Source organism: Rhamphochromis sp. 'chilingali' (genome assembly GCF_963969265.1).
Source record: "Rhamphochromis sp. 'chilingali' genome assembly, chromosome: 15".
In the NCBI taxonomy this organism is placed as follows: Eukaryota; Metazoa; Chordata; class Actinopteri; order Cichliformes; family Cichlidae; genus Rhamphochromis; species Rhamphochromis sp. 'chilingali'.
Window position 1 is genome coordinate 34882499 of NC_137942.1, and position 21305 is coordinate 34903803.

Sequence of the window (21305 nt, forward strand, 5' to 3'; positions counted from 1 at the left end):
GGGGAACAACTAAGCTGTAGTGCCTCTTCACCTCACTGTGCAATACCTTGTGCAATACTTTTTGTAAATAGTCAACAGTGCAATAGACTCAATACTTGAAATGTGCAATTCACTTGTATTTTTATTTTTTATTCCTATTTATTCTATTTATCCCCTTTGTATATTTTATTTATATTTGTCTCTGTATTTATATATGTGTGTGTGTGTGTGTGTGTGTGTGTGTGTGTATATATATATATATATAACAATTCTGTAACTGTAACTTCGGTCGTTGCTGTGCTTTTTTTGGAAGTCGAATTTCCCAGAGGAACCCACCTGAGGGATTAATAAAGTTCTATCTTATCTTATCTTATCTTATCACATGTGCAGGCACACTGGCACAGCACATGCGAGTGAAATTCTTGTGTGCGAGCCCCACAAGCAACAGAGATGTGCAAACACAACAACACAAACGAGCAAAATACAAGAATGGCCAACCTGAAACTAATAAATATATGTACAATATATAATAGTGTATGCATTTCTGGATGTGTATACTAAATATTTTCCTACGTGTGTGTGTGTGTGTGTGTGTGTGTGTGTGTGTGTGTATACACATTTTTACAAATTAAATAGTAAAAAAAAAAAAAAAATAATAATAATAATAAAATATATAAAATATACAGAGTTGAATATGTGCAAAACAAGTGGCATTTATATATCTCTACATCTCAGAGGTCAACTGACAGTAGCCCCACAAAAACACCCCATAAGACACACAGTATTTTCCTCAGCACTTCACAACTGCCGCAAGGTATATCGTTTTAACTTTTTATTTTTTCACCAGAATGTGCGTTGGAGCCGACTTTGCTACCCGCACAGAGCGTTTCTGACAGTCGGGCGCTGCTTATACAATAGAGAAAAGCAACAATACAGAGTGTTTCTCTGCTCCAAGAAATCCGAGGGCCTTTCACAAGGTAAGCATGTCTGTTATACCCAGGGCATAAATGTCTGTATGTCAGTGCTGATTATTCAAACCCTGTTTAAAATGTGCTGATGTATTTTTATTTTTTTGCACTAAGTAATCCCAAAATACAAGAATTTGTGTACACGCCATCCACTGATACACATACAATAGTAATGCTAATCTACTCGGTCTATTATTTAGCACGGTTATACCATTGTGAATTTAGCTATACGAATATGCTCAAGAGTCTATCATATGTTTAACATGCAACTAAAAATTCGAAAATATATATTTTTTAAATCAGTAACTTTGCAAATTTAGAGGAAATGTTTTCGGACAACATATGTGTCACATTTTAAACAGGGTTTAACAGAAACAGAAGCCAGTTGAGTCTAATAACAGATTAAATGCCATGTTGAGGCTGTCATTTTTAGCATCTACATGGATGTTAAAATCACCCACAATAATTATTTTATCTGAGCTCAGAACTAAATTAGATATAAAGTCTGAGAAATCAGACAGAAACTCTGTGTAAGGCCCAGGTGGACGATAGATGATAACAAGTAAGACTGGTTTCTGAGTTTCACAGCTGGGGTGGACAATGTTAAGCATCAGGCTTTCAAATGAATTAAAAGTCTGTCTGGGTCTTTCATTAATTAATAGGCTGGTGTGAAAAATTGCTGCCACACCTCCCCCTCGGCCTGTGCTTCGAGATTTCTGGTAGTTAGAATGACTCAGGGGTGTTGATTCATTTAAACTAACATAATCATCCTGCTGCAACCAGGTTTCTGTAAGGCAGAGTAAATCGATTTGTTGATCAATTATTAAGTCATGTACTAACAGAGACTTGGAGGAGAGAGACCTAATATTTAATAATCCACATTTCACTGTTTTACTCTTTGGTTCAGATGTGGATACTTTATTGTTCTTTCTTTGTAATTGTTTATGTTTAAGTTGTTTGTTGCTGGTTTTTAGTTTGTGTCAGCTTCCAAAAAGACAAAAAACAGTCTCTATGGAGATGGGTTTTTGGGGGGGTAGCAGGAGGAGAGAAGCTGCGTGTAAGACTGCAGCTCTGCTTCCTGGTCCCAACTCTGGATAGTCATATTTTGGGGGGTTTAATATTATTATTAGGATGTCCAAAAAACTTGATGAAAAGCCTTCAGTTAATCCAAAATGCTGCAGCAAGAGTCCTGACAGGGACTAGAAAGAGAGAGCATATTTCTCCTGTGTTGGCTTCCCTTCATTGGCTTCCTGTTAAATCCAGAATTCAAAATCCTGCTCCTCACATACAAGGTCTTAAATAATCAGGCCCCATCTTATCTTAATGACCTTGTAGTACCATATCACCCTATTAGAGCACTTCGCTCTCGCTCTGCAGGCCTACTTGTTGTTCCTAGAGTATTTAAAAGTAGAATGGGAGGCAGAGCCTTCAGTTTTCAGGCCCCTCTTCTGTGGAACCAGCTTCCAGTTTGGATTCAGGAGACAGACACTATCTCTACTTTCAAGATTAGGCTTCAAACTTTCCTTTTTGCTAAAGCATATAGTTAGGGCTGGACCAGGTGACCCTGAATCCTCCCTTAGTTATGCTGCAATAGATGTAGGCTGCCGGGGGATTCCCATGATGCATTGAGTTTTTCCTTTCCAGTCACCTTTCTCACTCACTATGTGTTAATAGACCTCTCTGCATTGAATCATATCTGTTATTAATCTCCGTCTTTCTTCCACAGCATCTCGAGATCACAATTCGGATTGTCAATATAACACCCAGCCAAGAAGGTAGATGAAACCTCAAACTGTCCCACAAGGAGGGGACACAACACTGGCTCAGAAGACAGGTCAACATGGTGGCTGACTGGGAACGTGTCTCGATGACGCTAAACTACGGGTGTCACTTTTTGCCTTTCTTTTCCTTTTTGTCGTCTCTCTTGGCAAAGACGGACTGCTCGGCACACGAAGCGCCCAAGCCTCTACGGAGGAAGCGGTGGAGGCTTGCGACATATACTACAACTATGATAAAACTAGCTAAACGTTTGCAGTCGTTAGCCCAGAAATACCCTCACGTGGCTGGCCTGTCGACTGTGGGGCAGTCCGTGGAGGGCAGGCAGCTGTGGGTGATGCGGATCGCCAGGGACCCCGACAGAAAGTCACTGGGGAAACCTAAATTTGGATACGTTGGGAACATGCACGGCAACGAGGCCGTGTCCAGACAGGTGCTGGTTTGCCTGCTGGCCAGATACGGGGAGGAAGAGCGCATCACTGAACTGGTTAACGGCACGGATGTTTGCATCGTGCCCGGCATGAGTCCCGACGGCTTTGAGAGGTCCACAGAGGGGGACTGCAGTGGTGATCACAGCGGTCGAAATAACGCCAAAAATAAGGACCTAAGCGGAGGTGTGGTGGATCATAAATTTGATTAGTTTTGAAGTTGTACATCTCTGTTCCTTACATTTCATGTCATGCCCTTATTAATGTTTTATTTGTTGCTTTGACTGTTTTCAAATAGAATATGCCGTGGGAATATAGAGGGAGATAAGTAGTGAAAGTTTTGCCTGGGTTGATTGTGCGTCGATCCATTGTTAATGCCTCAGGGCTCCAGTAGGTGGGTTCGCGCGCTTCCTCCTTCACTCAATACAGACGAGTGAGAGTGAGAGCTGCGTGTCTGTGCCTTTCTTTCACCTCTCCTCACTATTTCCCCTGTTTAAGGTAACTGTCATGCACAAATCTGTAAAAATGTGTGTTACTGTTGATTATTACATTGTCATCATTGTTCATTGTAGCGGAAGATGTGAATTGCAGACTATTTTGCTGAGAAGTTCCAGTTAAACTCTGTTGCTGCGTATGCTAGTTTTCGCTATTACTCCGCCATATTGTGTGAAGATTTTTCTGTTACTATCTGTATAAGTTAACTACTGAAAGACATGCAGTACTTAAAGTATTATTTCATTGCTGTGGAAAGTTAGTGACTGTGTCAGCTAACATGTGCGAGTTAAAAATATGTTTTTGTCTAATGCTACAGTTCATGTTATCTAAAGTATTCTCATCAGCTAATGCAGCGAACAATAGTGACTTAGTTTGGATACAGTTGTCCTGAGACTGAGTGCATCCATAAGAATATTGTTTTGGTTGTATTGCTTCTGAAACTCAATACAGACGAGTGAGAGTGAGAGCTGCGTGTCTGTGCCGTTCTTTCACCTCTCCTCACTATTTCCCCTGTTTAAGGGCACAACAGAGGCTTTCCTGACCAGTTCGATAAGTCTAGGCAAGTCTAGGCAAGGCAAGTTTATTTGTATAGCACAATTCAACAACAAGGTGGTTCAAAGTGCTTTACAGAGACATTAGATTTGTGCTGTCGGGGGGCCTGCATGGTGGCACTGTGGTTGCCAGTTACCCTTTTGATGACTCAGCCTCCCACGAGCAAGAAGGTCACTACAGCCCGTCGGCAGACGATGGTCTGTTTCGCCAACTGGCCCTGGTATATAGGGAGTGCAGAATTATTAGGCAAGTTGTATTTTTGAGAAATTTTATTATTGAACAACAAACATGTTCTCAATGAACCCAAAAAACTCATTACTATCAAAGCTGAATGTTTTTGGAAGTAGTTTTTAGTTTGTTTTTAGTTTGAGCTATTTTAGGGGGATATCTGTGTGTGCAGGTGACTATTACTGTGCATAATTATTAGGCAACTTAACAAAAAACAAATATATACCCATTTCAATTATTTATTTTTACCAGTGACACCAATATAACATCTCCACATTCACCAATATACATTTTTAATTGCACCTTAGAACACACATTCATCAACACTACAATTAGCGGGTGGAGGGAGGTTTGGAGTCTTCTCTCACCCCCGTTCTCTGCGGCCTGCTGGAGCGGGGGGGCTAGGAGGAGGAGTTGGCCGTCCGACTGCGGTCTGGAGTGTGGGGCCTCCCTGCTGCTGCGGAGTCGGGGCGGTCTGCCTCTCCCCACCGCAGGGAAAAGGGTAACACCACCTGGGTCTGGGTGCAGTTCCCCCCTCCAGGGGCAAGGGTACCTAGACCCGGTTTGTAGAGTACGCTTGGGGAGTGTGATCGTGTGTACAGCGTCTCTTTATGTCTGTCTCCACGTTGGTTGAGTGTGGAGTAAGTGCATATGAGAGCATGAGGGTGGGAATGGATGTTTGTATCTGTGTGTGCCTGTATGTCTGTGTCTATATGTCAGGTTGGGTGTCAGGCGCCACCTCTCTGGGGACATCTCAGGCCCTCCAAGGTTTGGAGGCCTATCTCCCCCCACCACCACTTCCCCTGCCAGTGGCGGACTCCCTCAGACATCGGTGCGTTGGTGGTTCTTTGTGTCTGGGGGTGGGCGTCCAGGTACACACCGGCTCACTCCTTGGCGGCCGCTTATCGGGGCCTGGAGCCTGGGGCTCGCTCGGGCCACTTCGGAGGTGGGGTGCCCCCGGCCTCTCGGCCTGGGGCTCGGTCACTCAGGCACGGCTGGCTGGCGGCGGAGCTCACGGGCGCGTCACTGCAACTCCCCCTGGCTTCTGCTCCGCGGCTGCTGAATGAGCCCTCATCTGGGACTCTCCTCAGCTCTTTCTGGGACAGTGGCGCGGCTGCCCCTCTGTGGGTCTTCCTTGGTCTCTTGCGTTCTGGGGGCCTCTGGATGTCTGGAGTTTTGATCTCCTCCATACCTGCTTCATACCATAGAGGACAGGGCTGTGGCTCCCCACACTCCCTAGCAGATCATTACATGGAGAAACCTTTGGAATGCAAGCATGCTGATCCACACAGGTGTGCACACAGGTGTACACACGGGTATTCACAGACGCGGACTACAGCTTTCTTGGCTGCTGCCTCAAAGCACACTGTGCGCTGTCTATCTTGCGTGCTGCACAATATCGGTTATTATTTAGTAACTATTGATATCTATGGCTAGCTAGTTTATTGTGATGGTGCTTTTTTTTTTTTTTATTATGTTGCTCTTTGTTGTTTGCTGTCTCCTCTGTTTGTTTTTTCTCCATACAGGTGATCCAGGTGTTTTTTGTTTTTTTTGTTTGTGTTTTTTTTTTCTTTCTTCCCCCCTTCTCACCGTCTCTTCTCCCCTTTGGTTTTCTTTCGCTCCCTCTCTTTCTTTCATTCTTTCTCCCTGTCCTATCCCCCAGTCATGTCTGTCCCGTTTGTAGCAACTGAAAATAAAATAAATTCATAATTATAATAAAGGTCAATCAAATGGACCAATATGGCAAGGCCATGATGATCCACTTGGTAAAATAAATCCGCTTGGCATCTTTCTTGGCCTTAAGACAACAATTCTGACGGCTATAGATCCAAACGGGACAAAAAAAAAAAAAAAAAAATACATTTCTGACATTCAAAAACAAAACAAAAACAAATCAGCGACCAATATAGCCACCTTTCTTTGCAAGGACACTCAAAAGCCTGCCATCCATGGATTCTGTCAGTGTTTTGATCTGTTCACCATCAACATTGCGTGCAGCAGCAACCACAGCCTCCCAGACACTGTTCAGAGAGGTGTACTGTTTTCCCTCCTTGTAAATCTCACATTTGATGATGGACCACAGGTTCTCAATGGGGTTCAGATCAGGTGAACAAGGAGGCCATGTCATTAGTTTTCTTCTTTTATACCCTTTCTTACCAGCCACGCTGTGGAGTACTTGGACGCGTGTGATGGAGCATTGTCCTGCATGAAAATCATGTTTTTCTTGAAGGATGCAGACTTCTTCCTGTACCACTGCTTGAAGAAGGTGTCTTCCAGAAACTGGCAGTAGGACTGGGAGTTGAGCTTGACTCCATCCTCAACCCGAAAAGGCCCCACAAGCTCATCTTTGATGATACCAGCCCAAACCAGTACTCCACCTCCACCTTGCTGGCGTCTGAGTCGGACTGGAGCTCTCTGCCCTTTACCAATCCAGCCACGGGCCCATCCATCTGGCCCATCAAGACTCACTCTCATTTCATCAGTCCATAAAACCTTAGAAAAACCAGTCTTGAGATATTTCTTGGCCCAGTCTTGACGTTTCAGCTTGTGTGTCTTGTTCAGTGGTGGTCGTCTTTCAGCCTTTCTTACCTTGGCCATGTCTCTGAGTATTGCACACCTTGTGCTTTTGGGCACTCCAGTGATGTTGCAGCTCTGAAATATGGCCAAACTGGTGGCAAGTGGCATCTTGGCAGCTGCACGCTTGACTTTTCTCAGTTCATGGGCAGTTATTTTGCGCCTTGGTTTTTCCACACGCTTCTTGCGACCCTGTTGACTATTTTGAATGAAGCGCTTGATTGTTCGATGATCACGCTTCAGAAGCTTTGCAATTTTGAGACTGCTGCATCCCTCTGCAAGATATCTCACTATTTTTGACTTTTCTGAGCCTGTCAAGTCCTTCTTTTGACCCATTTTGCCAAAGGAAAGGACGTTGCCTAATAATTATGCACACCTGATATAGGGTGTTGATGTCATTAGACCACACCCCTTCTCATTACAGAGATGCACATCACCTAATATGCTTAATTGGTAGTAGGCTTTCGAGCCTATACAGCTTGGAGTAGGACAACATGCATGAAGAGGATGATGTGGACAAAATACTTATTTGCCTAATAACTCTGCACTCCCTGTATTCCCAGAACCACCATGTAATGAAGACCACTTTTTGTCTACATGAGGTGCAGGAACAGTCTGTGGAGCAAGAGACACCATACTTCTTACTCCTCTCAAAGGGAACAAGGTGGGATTTTACATCTTTTAGAATCTTCTCAAACGTGATTATCAGTAGAGATCTCATTTCAACTGATTTAACTGATTTATTCATTCCATATTACTGGTTTATTTCCCATTCCCCCCCCCCCCCCCCCCCCCCCCCCCCCCAAAGAGATTGGGAACTAAGAGAAATCAGTCTGTAATCCTACAAAAAAAATCTGTGAAAAGAAAATGTTTTGTTGTTCTTCTGCTTCTTTTATCTGGAAATGTGCAACCTAATCCTGGTCCAGATTGCAAATTCTTAAGTACTCCTTGTGATTTTAAAACTCGAACAGGTCTTGGTATCACTCATTTACATGTCAGAAGTCTTCTTCCCAAACTTGATTTTGTGAAAATTTGGATGAAAGTTAGATACTGATATTCTTATATTATCAGAAACCTGGCTTACTAAATCAATTATTGACAAAGACATTGCAATAATGGGCTATAATCTTTTCCGTTGCGACTGCCCCAGAAAGGGTGGCGGTGTTGCAATTTATGTAAAAAGCAAATTCCATGTTACTGTCGATTCATCGGTACCTGTTCGTAAACAGTTTGAACTTCTTGCCCTCAAGCTCCAACTTTTCAAGGGCTATTTTATTACCATTGTGGGCTGTTATAGACCCCCCTCTGCTAGTAGTGAGGCTTTAGTTTCACTTAGTGAAAAACTATCTACTTTAGATTTTAATGGAATTGTGCTGGCCGGAGATTTCAACTGGGACTGGTTGTCCTCTGCCTCAGACAGTTTTAAATCCATGTGTGATTCATATAATCTCACACAACTAATTTACAGCACATCTCGTCCAAATCTTAAATGCCCAGAAAAGTCATCACTTATTGATTTATTTTTAACTAATATGCCGTATAAATATTCTCACACTGGGGTTTTCGCAAATGATATCAGTGACCACTGTGTGGTAGCTGTAGTCAGACAATTGAAGCTCCCAAAATCAAGGCCACAAATAGCTTTTAAAAAGATGTAACAATGTGACATAATGCAATATAATAGTGTCAGTTACACATTGTGGGTTGCACTGTGGCCACACAGCAAAAATGCCAGTGTTGATTTTTCAGTGTTAGCAGAATTCAACAGAGTTCCGAGTTAGTTCAACACTTAATCGAGTTAAAATAACACATCGGGAGTTGATTCCTGAAAAGTGTTAGTGTGGATTTTAGTCGTTACTGCATTTTAACACTGTGGGTGTTAAATTAGACCACACCTTCATTTCCTGTGGAGCTCCGCATTCCAGAATCTTCGGTCGCCACTTTTTCTTGCTGCTGCGGTAAGTTTTATTCGGTTAAATATTAAGTTTTAGATTGATGTTAGAGCAGGTAACATGATAACTAGTAAAAAAATATTATTTATATCAAAATACATCATCTTTAAGTGTCATATTTGAATTTTAACTGTTTTTGTTAAGCTGGGCTACTGCTAGCTAGAACTCTGCAAAGTACCAGTTACTTTCCTAATATTCATTTAGCATAATCTGGCTGTTGGCAGACTGTAATGAATATTACTTGTTAATATATGTCACAGTTTTTATTAAATGCCTTTTATTTATTTTCGAATTAAACTGCTAAAGCCTTAGGGTCAGTGGTCTCAAACTCGCGGCCCAGAGGCCACTTACGGCCCACGTCAGGTCAGGTGAGGTGAAGAAGTATAATGCAATTTGGCCCTTAAAGTGACTTTTTTTTGTCATTAGCCAAAAATGATTTAATATGAAGGCAATAAGGGCAGAGTGTTACGGGCCCTCATGGGTAGTGTAGTCCGTGCTGCGGGGAGAACGTGGAACTGCCCCTCCCGTTGTGTGTTTGAGCGCGAGAGAGGGAGAAAGTAGGAGCTGTTACCGAGGAGAAATGGAAGAAGAAAGCATGTAAATATAATAATAACCACTGCCGCCAAAATGAGTGCCTGGTTGTAAGAAAGCTGTTAAGACTCGACTGTACACTGTGTTCGCTGACAGTAAAGCTACAAGCCCGACAACCCGACGTATTAGCCAGAGGTGTCATTACCACGGTTCAGAGCCGCGGACCTGGCCGAGGTAACAAGAGAGTACAAACAGGTGGTTTGATTGGCTTTGTTAGTTCAGCGAGAGTCAAAAACTAATGTGAACACTTATTTCTGCATTTTTATTTTGTTAAATATGAACACAATTAAAGCAGAAGTGCTGCAAAGTGTCTGACCAGAAAGAGAGGACCATTGTGTTCATTTGGTAGTTCAATTAAAGGCATCGGTTAGTTAAGAGTGAGGGGGGGGAATGCGTTCATATTTGCAGTTTTGTCTTGTGATACAATATTTGAAATTTAAAAACGAACAAACCAAACGCTACATTGTCAGGAATATTTGTGGGTGTTTTCTTTGTGGTTTCTGTTTTTTTGAAGTAGCCCTCCAATGAGATGACAGCTCATTTAAGTTTGAGACCCTTCCTTAGGTGAACTAGGATGCTTAAGGGTAACCTGGGAGTTACATTACACTATAATGGCCCCTACATCTTGTAAATTATGGGAATTTCATCATAGTGCGCATTTCTGTAGCCAGTAGGTATTTTTCTTTTTTTTTAGATTTACATTTGTTTGTGGTACATTAAGCATTTTCTAGTCTAAAAATGAATAACAGGGTTATATTAGGGTTTGTTAGAGAGTGGGGAGGGGTTTTATGGCGTAAAATATATAAAAATAATAAAATAGAAATATGGTTCCTACTAACCCCTGTGATAGTTGAGAGAATACTGTATTGCAGTCATGTTACACAGCTTGTACTACTTAAAAATGGACCAAGGATGTTTTTTCTTAACAAAATTAATTTAAGCTCAGTCTAAAGGGACTAGACATGCTAGATATTTTGCAAAGAAATGGTGTTATATGCTGGACCTTATTTTACTCTTGGAAGGTGGTGATATGCTGGTTCCTGAGAAGAGATGAAGTAATCAAAGTCAGCTTTTCAAGACAGCCCCAAGACTCTTCGCAACTTGTGTTCAAATGTGAGGCCGTTGTCAGGTGATAAATGCAAGGAAGAGGTACTCAACTGACATGAAACGTGTCAAAGACAACATGAAGGTGACATTTCAACATAGGCAAAAACTGGTTCAAGAACCTGCCACAGCTTCTGCTGTCCTGGACCTTTTCCCAAGATTTCTGGATACACCTGGCTTGGTAAGGCATAAAATGATTTAATGACCGCTTTGTGGTTCCTTTGTTTGTTTTCTTGTTAAAGTGTTGTTTCTGTTGTTACACTTTGTGTTTAAGATTGACCAAGACTTCACAATGCTGTTTGTTGGGGAGGAAGTGTCTGCAAAGTTCTTTGCAAAGTGGCCAACATTCTTCAAGCCAAGGATCATCAAAGACTGCAAAAATCTGTCTCAGAGTACAGAATTGGATCAGCTGCTCATTTCTGCACAGCGTTACTCTGACGAGGGTGGTAAGTGTAAGTTGGAAATGGTAGATTTTGCATGCCTTTACAGCATTTGCTTAATTCCCACAACACAATATATCACTGGACCATACTGGTAAACCTTTACTACAAATTGGAATACAGCTGTCCATTTTCTAAATCACATTGGGTTTCTGTTCATTTCTGTATGGTATGAAAACAAGCTTACAAACATGTTAAACTTGAAATGACATTTAAATGGTAAATGGCCTGCATTTGTATAGCGCTTTTCTAGTCCATAGGACCCCAAAGCGCTTTACACTACATTCAGTCATTCACCCATTCACACACACATTCACACACTGGCGATAGCAAGCTACATTGTAGCCACAGCTGCCCTGGGGCACACTGACAGAGGCGAGGCTGCCGGACACAGGCGCCACCGGGCCCTCTGACCACCACCAGTAGGCAAACACGGGGTTAGTATCTTGCCCAAGGATATTTGGCATGGAGCCAGGGTGCAGCCTGGGATCGAACCACCGACCTTCTGATTAGTGGCTGACCTGCTCTGCCACCTGAGCTACAGCCACCCTACATTATTATTTGCGTTATATCTGGAACCATTGCCTCAATATATAAGACAAAATAAAGAAGTAGAAGGTATTAATATCCATGAAAAGGAGCATAAATTAGCCTGCTATGCAGATGATATTTTAATATTTTTGGGTCAACCATCAAACTCTTTACCTAAATTAATGCAATCATTTGAATACTTTGGTCGACCATCTGGATATAGGGTTAATATGAGTAAAACACAATTGCTTAAGTAAGTATAAGTATCAATTAGCATGGCAAACAGAGTACTTTAAATATCTAGGAGTCATAATACCTAAGGATCTTACAGAACTATTAGAACGAAATTATTTACCAATACAGAAAAAAATTAAGGAACATATAGCGAGATGGAATCTAATTCCATCCATCCATCCATCTTCATCCGCTTTATCCGAGGCCGGGTCGTGGGGGCAGCAGCCTGAGCAAAGAGGCCCAGACCTCCCTCTCCCCAGCCACCTCCTCCAGCTTATCCGGGGGAATACCAAGGCGTTCCCAGGCCAGCCGAGAGATATAATCTCTCCAGCGTGTCCTGGGTCTGCCCGGGGCCTCCTCCCGGTGGGACATGCCTGGAACACCTCACCCAGGAGGCGCCCAGGGGGCATCCTTGTCAGATGCCCGAACCACCTCAGCTGGCTCCTTTCGATGTGGAGCAGCAGCTGCTCTACTCTGAGCCCCTCCCGGATGGCTGAACTTCTCACCCTATCTCTAAGGGAGAGGCCAGCCACCCTTCGGAGGAAGCTCATTTCTGCCGCTTGTATCCGCGATCTCGTTCTTTCGGTCACTACCCACAGCTCGTGGCCATAGGTGAGGGTAGGGACGTAGATCGACCGGTAAATTGAGAGCTTCGCTTTTACACTCAGCTCCCTCTTCACCACGACGGACCGGTGCAGCGTCCGCATTACTGCAGCTGCAGCCCCAATCCGTCTGTCGATCTCCGGCTCCCTTCTCCCATCACTCGCGAACAAGACCCCGAGATACTTGAACTCCTCCACTTGGGACAGGAACTCATCCCCGACCCGGAGTGGGCACTCCACCCTTTTCCGGCTGAGAACCATGGCCTCAGATTTGGAGGTGCTGATCCTCATTCCCGCTGCTTCACACTCGGCTGCGAACCGTTCCAGTGCGAGCTGGAGGCCCTCACCCGATGAAGCCAACAGAACCACATCATCCGCAAAAATCAGAGATGAGATTCTGAGGCCACCAAAGCGAAAGCCCTCCGCCACTTGGCTGCGCCTAGAAATCCTGTCCATAAAAATTATGAACAGAACCGGAGACAAAGGGCAGCCCTGGCGGAGCCCATCACCCACCGGGAACGAGTCCGACTTATTGCCGGCAATGCGAACCAAGCTCTTGCAACGGTTGTATAGGGATTGAATGGTCCGTAGCAATGGGCCAGACACCCCATACTCCCGCAACACCTCCCACAGGACACCCCGAGGGACACGGTCGAATGCCTTCTGCAAGTCCACAAAACACATGTAGACTGGTTGGGCAAACTCCCATGCACCCTCAAGTATCCTCGAGAGGATAAAGAGCTGGTCCAGTGTTCCACGACCAGGACAAAAACCGCATTATTCCTCCTGTATCCGAGGTTCGACTAGCGGACGAACTCTCCTTTCCAGCACCCTGGCATAGACTTTCCCAGGGAGGCTGAGGAGTGTGATCCCCCTGTAGTTGGAACACACCCTCCGGTCCCCCTTCTTAAAGATGGGGACCACCACCCCGGTCTGCCAGTCCACAGGTACTGCCCCTGATCTCCACGCAACATTGCAGAGGCGTGTCAACCAGGACAGCCCTACAACGTCCAGAGCCTTCAGGAACTCGGGGCGGACCTCATCAACACCAGGGGCTCTGCCACCAAGGAGCTGTTTAACTGCCTCAGTGACCCCCGGAAATTGGTGGGTCATTCCCCTCATCCCCAGACTCTGCTTCCTCCTTGGAAGACATGTCAGTGGGATTAAGGAGGTCCTCGAAGTATTCCTTCCACCGCCTGACAATTTTCTCAGTCGACGTCAGCAGCGCTCCGCCAGCACTATACACAGTGCAGGTAGAGCACCGCTTTCCCCTCCTGAGACGCCTGACGGTTTGCCAGAATCTCTTCGAGGCAGTCCGAAAGTCTTTTTCCATGGCCTCTCCGAACTCCTCCCACACCCGAGTTTTTGCTTCAGCCACTGCCCGAGCCGCATTCCGCTTGGCCTGTCGATACCTGTCGGCTGCCTCCGGAGTCCCACAGGCTAACCAAGCCCGATAGGACTCCTTCTTCAGCCTGTTGGCTCCCTTCACCTCTGGTGTCCACCATTTGGTTCGGGGATTACCACCACGGCAGGCACCAACCACCTTGCGGCCGCAGCTCAATGCAGCAGCTTCGGCAATGGAGACGCTGAACATGGTCCATTCGGACTCAATGTCCCCAGTCTCCCTCGGAATGCTGTTGAAGCTCTGCCGGAGGTGTGCGTTGAAGATCTCGCGGACTGGGGCCTCTGCTAGACGTTCCCAGCACACCCTCACTATGCGTTTAGGTGCACCAGGTCTGTCCAGCGTCCTCCCCCGCCACCTGATCCAACTCACCACCAGGTGGTGATCAGTTGACAGCTCAGCCCCTCTCTTTACCTGAGTGTCCAGAACATATGGTCGCAAGTCTGGTGATACGATTACAAAATCGATCATCGACCTACGGCCTAGAGCGTCCTGGTGCCACGTGCACTTATGGACACTCTTATGTTCGAACAGGGTGTTCGTTATGGCCAAACTGTGATTAGCACAGAAGTCCAATAACAAAGCACCGCTCGGGTTCAGATCAGGGAGGCCGTTCCTCCCAATCACGCCCCTCCAGGTCTTGCTGTCATTACCCACGTGAGCATTTAAGTCTCCCAGCAGGACAACAGAGTCTCCAGGTGGAGCACCTTCCAGCACCCCCCCCAGGGACTCTAAGAAGGCTGGGTACTCTGAACTGCCACTCGGCGCATAAGCGCAGATGACAGTCAGGACCCGTTCCCCGACCCTAAGGCGCAGGGAACAAAACCTCTCGTCCACCGGGAAAAACCCCAACGTACCGGCAGCAAGCCGAGGGGATATTAGAATACCCACCCCAGCCCGCCGCCTCTCACCAGGGGCAACTCCAGACTGAGACAGAGTCCAGCCCCTCTCCAGGAGACTGGTTCCAGAGCCCAAGCCATGCGTAGAGGTGAGCCCGACTATATCTAGCCGGTACCTCTCAACCTCACGCACTAACTCAGGCTCCTTCCCCACCAGAGAGGTGACATTCCATGTCCCAATTGCCAGTCTTGGCAGCCGGGGGTCAGTCCGCCAGGGCTTCCGCTCCTGGCCGCCACCCGGCACACAATGCACCCGACCCCTATGGCGCCTCCTGCGGGTGGTGGGCCTGCCGGAGGATGGGCCCATGTCTCCTCTTCGGGCTGTGCCCGGCCGGGCCCCATGGACTAAGGCCCGGCCACCAGACGCTCGCCCTCGGGCACCCTCCCCGGGCCTGGCTCCAGGGCGGGGCCCCGGTAACCCTATCCCGGGCAGGGTAAACTGTTCCCTCGATATCCTTTTCATAAGGGTCTTCTGATTCTGATCTAATTCCATATTTAAGTTTATATTTTAGAATAGACTCAATTAAAATTAATATTCTTCCTAAATTATTATATTTATTTCAAACATTACCAATAGAAATTAACCAGAAACAGTTTAATGAATGGGATAAAATTTTGTCAAGATACATATGGCAAGGAAAAAGGCCCCGAATTAGATTTAAAACCCTACAACTTAACAAAGGAAAAGGGGGTGGGGCTTACCTTCTCTTAGGGAATATTATTGGGCAGCACAATTAAGGCCTATGATATGCTGATGTAATCCTTCATATGACGCTCAATGGAAAGTTATTGAGGAGAGTCTGACCTCCATCCCCATATAAGCTATTATAGCAGACAGAAGCTTGCAAAATTTAATAAAAACTATTGAAAATCCATGGATCAAGTTGACTTTTAAAATTTGGGAAACAGTAATAAAAGAATAGAAACTAGAAGAGGATATAGCAGTTCTTAAGTGGTGTGCATATGACACACATTTTGCTCCAAATAAATTGGACACCAGATTCAAAGATTGGACATATAAAGGATTAACAGCTTTATGTATGGTAATGGAGGAAGGCAGACTAATTAGTTTTGATAAAATGAAAGACAAATATTCATTAGAAACACAGGATTTTTATAGATGTCTACAGATGAGGCATTTTGTCAATAAAACGATAAAAGCTAAGGCTGAATTGAGTAAACAGCTGCTAGATGTATTTAAAAGGGCAGTTCAAATAAAAATAGAGGTATTATAGGTGACCTCTATAAAGGATTAACAAATATGAAATTACACTCAACCTTGTATATCAAAACAAAATGGAAAATGGAGGGAGGAATAGAGATAAAGGAGGAAGAGTGGACAACAATATGGGCATATCAATGGAAATGTAGCAGCTCACAGAGCTGGAGGGAATTTGGGTGGAAATGCCTGATAAGATATTTTATTACACCTCTCCAAAAATCTCACTATGAAGGTAACCCTCCCGCTTGCTGGAGAAATTGTGGAAATACAAATGCAAATCACTATCATATTTTCTGGGACTGTCATGTTATTAAAACTTATTGGAAGGGAATACATGCAGCGATACACGAGACATTTGGAAGATATTTACTTTTGGAAAGTAAAACTCTATGTTTTGGACTTATGCCAGCAGGATGGACAAAGAACGATAAATACTTGTTTAATATTTTACTGGCAGCAGGCAAAAAAGCCATCACAAAAAAATGTCTTTCTTCAGAGAGCCCAACTATGAACACGTGGATGAACATCACACTGGACATTTACAGAATGGAGAAAATGACAGCAGATGTGAACTACAAGAGGGACCTGTTTGTATCACGATGGAAGAAATGGATGGACTACATTAGAAAACACAGGCCAGTTTTTGCTTTTGCATTAGATTTTGACTTTGTTAACTACTAGAAGACTAGAGGAAAAATTAGTTACATTAATGGAAACAAAAACACACTCCCTATATTTATTTATTTATTTTTCTTTCCTTTTTCTTTTTCCTTATGTATTTTTTATTTATGTTGTTTGTTGTTTCCTGTTTTGCTTCTTTTTCTTTTCTTCTTCTTCTTTCATTCTTATTGTATGGATATTTTAGTTGTTTAAATATAGAAAAAAATTTAAAAAAAAAATGTACTGAAAGAAAGCTGAAGTTGATGGTATTGTATAGTGATTCTAAAATGTCAATAAAAAAAAAATAAAAAAAAGCTGGAATCAAATGAGTCCAAGTCTTCTGGTGATTCAGCATCACATTCATCTTTGCTCCTTGTTCTGCATCCCCACCATGGACTTCATTCCTTTCCAAGCCAGCCTTGAGTGTCCTTTATTCAGCTCATGCTCTGCTTTACTTTTACATCTGATTTTAGCTGCTTTTCTGTTTTCTCTTTGCCAGAGGTTTCCTTAGCGTCATGGATTCTTTTCATTTTACTCAGCATGTGTCTGGTCCCACACACACCAAAGGACACACACTGGACCTTGTTTTTACTTTAGGTTTAAACATTGATTTTATTTGTACTGAGGACATTTTTATTTCGGATCATCATTGTATTCTTTTTAATCTGTCTTTCCATTTGTCCCTCTCTCCTATTCGACATGTGGTTAGCTCTCGCATCTTAACTTCCTCTAGTGCTGTTAAATTTTCCGATGCCTTTAATTTAGTTTTATCTCCTTATAACGATGTTCATTTTTTAACAAATCTTTTTAATAATCATTGTCTTTGTATTTTAGACAATGTTTGTCCTGTCAAAGTTAGACTAGCTCCGGTTTCAAAGTCGTCTCCCTGGTTAAATGACAGCATTTACTTCTTAAAGCGTTGCTGCCGTAAGGTTGAGCGTTTATGGAGGAAAACGCGTTTGCATGTCCATCTCCTTCATTTAAAGGACCTTTTAGTCTCTTTTAACACTTCAGTTCGAGATGCGAGGGCGGCCTATTTCTCAGACTTAGTGTCTAAGAGCAGAGGTAACCCTAAGGTACTAATCAACACCGTTAGTGATATTGTTGCACCTGCTCCACCTGCTGTCCCAATTTCATCAAATGAAGATTGTGAAAAATTTCTTTCTTTCTTCGTTGAAAAAGTCAGTAACGTGAGGAACAATATCTCTCCTTCTGTGTCTCTCTTGTCTGATCCAACTCAAGCTAGGCCTGTAATGTTAGAAAGATTTTTACCTGCGTCCTTACCTGAGCTGGTCAAGTTAGTTAATTCAATGAAAGCATCCTCCTGCTCTCTTGATATTTTACCTGGATCTTTGTTTAAAAATGTCTTTCAGTCTATTGGTCCCTGTGTGCTCACAATTATCAATACCTCACTGGTTTCTGGTCAGGTCCCTGTTTATTGTAAGAATGCTGTTATTCACCCACTGTTAAAAAAACCTAAGCTTGATGCTTCTCTTCTCAGTAGCTACAGACCGATTTCAAAATTACCGTTCATTGCTAAGATTTTAGAAAAGGTTGTGGCTAAGCAGCTTATAGCTGTTCTAGATGAATACAGCATTCTGGATAAATTCCAATCTGGCTTTCGTAGAGCTCATTCTACTGAAACTACACTTCTTAGAGTCTCCAACGACATTTTGATGAGATGTGATGCAGGAGAATGCTCCGTTCTGTTGATGTTGGACCTGACCTCCGCCTTTGATACTGTGGACCATCATATTCTGCTAGATAGGCTGAGAGACTGGGTGGGTATATCAGGGGCTGCTTTGGACTGGTTTGAATCCTATTTGCATGAACGATCCTTTTCTGTGGCTACCTCTAAGTACAGTTCCTCTTCTACTTTTCTTACCTATGGTGTGCCACAAGGTTCAGTTTTGGGGCCTTTATTGTTCTTACTGTATTTACTTCCTCTTCAACACTTATTAAGCACTTTTAAGGACATTTCGTATCACTGCTATGCAGATGATATTCAGGTATACATCTCCTTTAAGCCCCATGATGTTTCCAAGCTACAGATTTTGCACAAGCGCATAGACTCCATTAGATGTTGGATGGCTGGAAACTTTCTTCAACTAAATGAGGAGAAGACTGAAGTTCTTGTTTGTGCTCCTAAAAATTTTGTACCTGGTGTTATGGAAAACTTAGGTCCACTTGCTACATTTGCAAAACCGTCTATCAGGAGCCTTGGTGTTAGTATTGACTCAGCTCTGACTTTGGATGCCCATGTAAAATCTTTGGTTCGCTCCTGTTTTTATCATTTGAGAAACATTGCTAAGCTGAGTCCCATTGTATCGCGCTCCGAATTAGAAATTGTCATTCATGCATTTGTTTCATCTCGTCTGGACTACTGTAATTCTTTGTTTACTTGTTTATGTAAAGCCTCTTTGGATCGTCTGCAAGTTGTTCAGAACGCTGCTGCAAAGCTTCTGACCAAGTCCTCCAAGTTTTCCCATGTCACACCCCTGCTGATTCAGCTGCACTGGCTCCCCATTAAATTCAGGATCCAGTTTAAGGTTTTGACCTTGACTTTCAGGGCCCTGCATGGACAAGCACCAACATATATAAGTGAACTTTTACATCCATACATTCCCAGCAGGTCCCTGAGGTCATGTGACCAGGGCTTGCTTGCTGTCCAACACACGAGGCTGAAAACAAAAGGCGACAAAGCTTTTGGAACTGTGGCCTCCAGATTGTGGAACTCTCTCCCTTTGAGCCTGAGATCTGTGGACTCAGTGGTCGCTTTTAAAAAACAGCTAAAAACCCATCTTTTTAAACTTGCTTTTAGTTGATTTTTATTTTTAGGTTTTAGCTTCTGTGAAGCACTTTGTGATTTTTATCTTGAAACGTGCTATATAAATAAAGTTTTACTTACTTACTTTTCTTCTCTCCCTCATAACAAGACAGCTTCTTCTGCCTGAGAACATGTTGGAGTGATTTACTAATCCAGGGCTGATTTTTGGGGAAAATAGTTCCCTTTTTCCCAGAATGAAATGTAAGTAGAAATAAATGATCTAAGTGAGAACATGAGCCTTTAAAAATGCTCTTCTGAGGCTGCTGCCAGTGGTCAAAGCCTCCAACAAAGCTCTGTAAGTACATATGTGATCATAGCTTTAGCTTTTAAATGTTTATTTTAGTTAACACAGATCAGGTGGAACAACTCAAATAAAATATCAAAAATATTAAGTGGTCATCGGTACTCGGTTTGTTCAATACTGAATACAATGGAGCACAAATTGTCCACGTTTCTGAAATATTTCTGGGTGTAACTGTCACCAAAGTGCAATTTAGACCTGGCCTGTGGTTGTTATCTAAGTGATAATCATCAATTCTACTAAAACAAATACAAAATAAAGAAATTTGACACATTCTGTTGATATCAAAAGCACACTGAACAATTCAGTGTTGTTTTACTGCTGTTCTCTCTTCACTTCTTCTCCTCTGATTCTCTCCACATGTTGCTCTGCATCAGTGCTCAGTTTCTTGACAAAAACAAGATGAAATATTGCTAAATATAATAGTATCTCATTACGCTTCAACATAAGTGTTTTATTTTTGTAATTGTTTATCTGTTATTTTTCAGACTGAGTCACTGTGACCTGTCAGAGAGAAGCTGTGAAGCTCTGGCCTCAGGTCTCAGCTCTCAGACCTCTAATCTGAGACAGCTGGACCTGAGTAACATCAACCTGAAGGATTCAGGCGTGAAGCTTCTGTCTGAAGGACTGAAGAGTCCACGCTGTACACTGGAAACTCTCAGGTGAGATCAAGCATTTTTCTTTCATCAACTGACAGAATTAGCAGATTAATAATAAGCCAGTCCTCTAATAAGAGGAGAAGTGGAGGTGTTTTGAAGGGCAACGTACTCTTATGTTAACAAGACAGGAAGTAGTTCCTGGGAACTGCTTCCTTTGTTATTGTCTAAGTAGAAACATGATGGTGAAACAGTGATGAGTTTGCAGAGGTGGATCCACACAACACAACAATGCTGTTGCGAGCTGAAAGCAGACTTCTCACAGATTCTGAGGCTGCAGGTTTCATCACTGTCCAACCAAAATTCACTGAACCAGCAGTAAATGAACGTCCAAAACTACGCTTCATGTTTAAAAAACAGATGATCAGGGGGATTTGTGTTTACATCTTTTTTGTGTGATCTGTTCACCTGCTGTTTCAGCTGTTTGGTGGTTGTTGAGATGGTTTTGTGAACTTTTAGCTGAGATTCTGACGTTTCTGTAGATACCACACATGTCTAATTACTTTGTATAGCATGAATGGCCATAACGAGGTTTTTAACAGTAAGAAAAGTTGTAAAACTTGAGAAAATATAGTTAAAAGTCCAAAACCTTCTACGTCTGGTGGCTTGTGGTAAGGAGCAGATCAAACGAGTAAAGAATTACGTTATAATTATAAATGGCTTCAACAGCACATTCAGGTCTGTGAGACTCATTCAGACACTGAGCCGTGGCTCTGTGCTATATGCACATATTTCTGCATCTCTGCCATTCAGACACACTTTATATATAGTTTATTTTATGTAGTGTTCAATACTGAACTGTACATTTAGTCTTTTTAAAGGCAGCAAGTTGTATTCAGTGTTTTCATAAAAGCCTTATTTCTATCCATTTACTGCTATTAGGA

The 21305-nt window shown here is 43.2% G+C and overlaps 2 protein-coding genes across 2 annotated transcripts in view; both read left to right on the forward strand.

Annotated features, from left to right (window-relative positions):
- LOC308410888 (uncharacterized protein) overlaps positions 1-21305 on the forward strand; it is a 176358-nt gene that overhangs the window by 17332 nt on the left and 137721 nt on the right. The gene's annotated exons all lie outside the window — the stretch shown is intronic.
- Positions 3591-21305, forward strand: part of LOC308411821 (uncharacterized protein) — a gene marked incomplete at its 3' end in the record, with an annotated part of 34816 nt that continues 17101 nt past the window's right edge. The window contains exons 1-3 of the mRNA XM_080905847.1: positions 3591-3649; positions 7564-7664; positions 20254-20427. Coding sequence (XP_080761973.1) covers positions 7576-7664; positions 20254-20427 — 263 coding nt within the window. The 5' untranslated portion in view covers positions 3591-3649; positions 7564-7575. The remainder of the gene's footprint in view (positions 3650-7563; positions 7665-20253; positions 20428-21305) is intronic.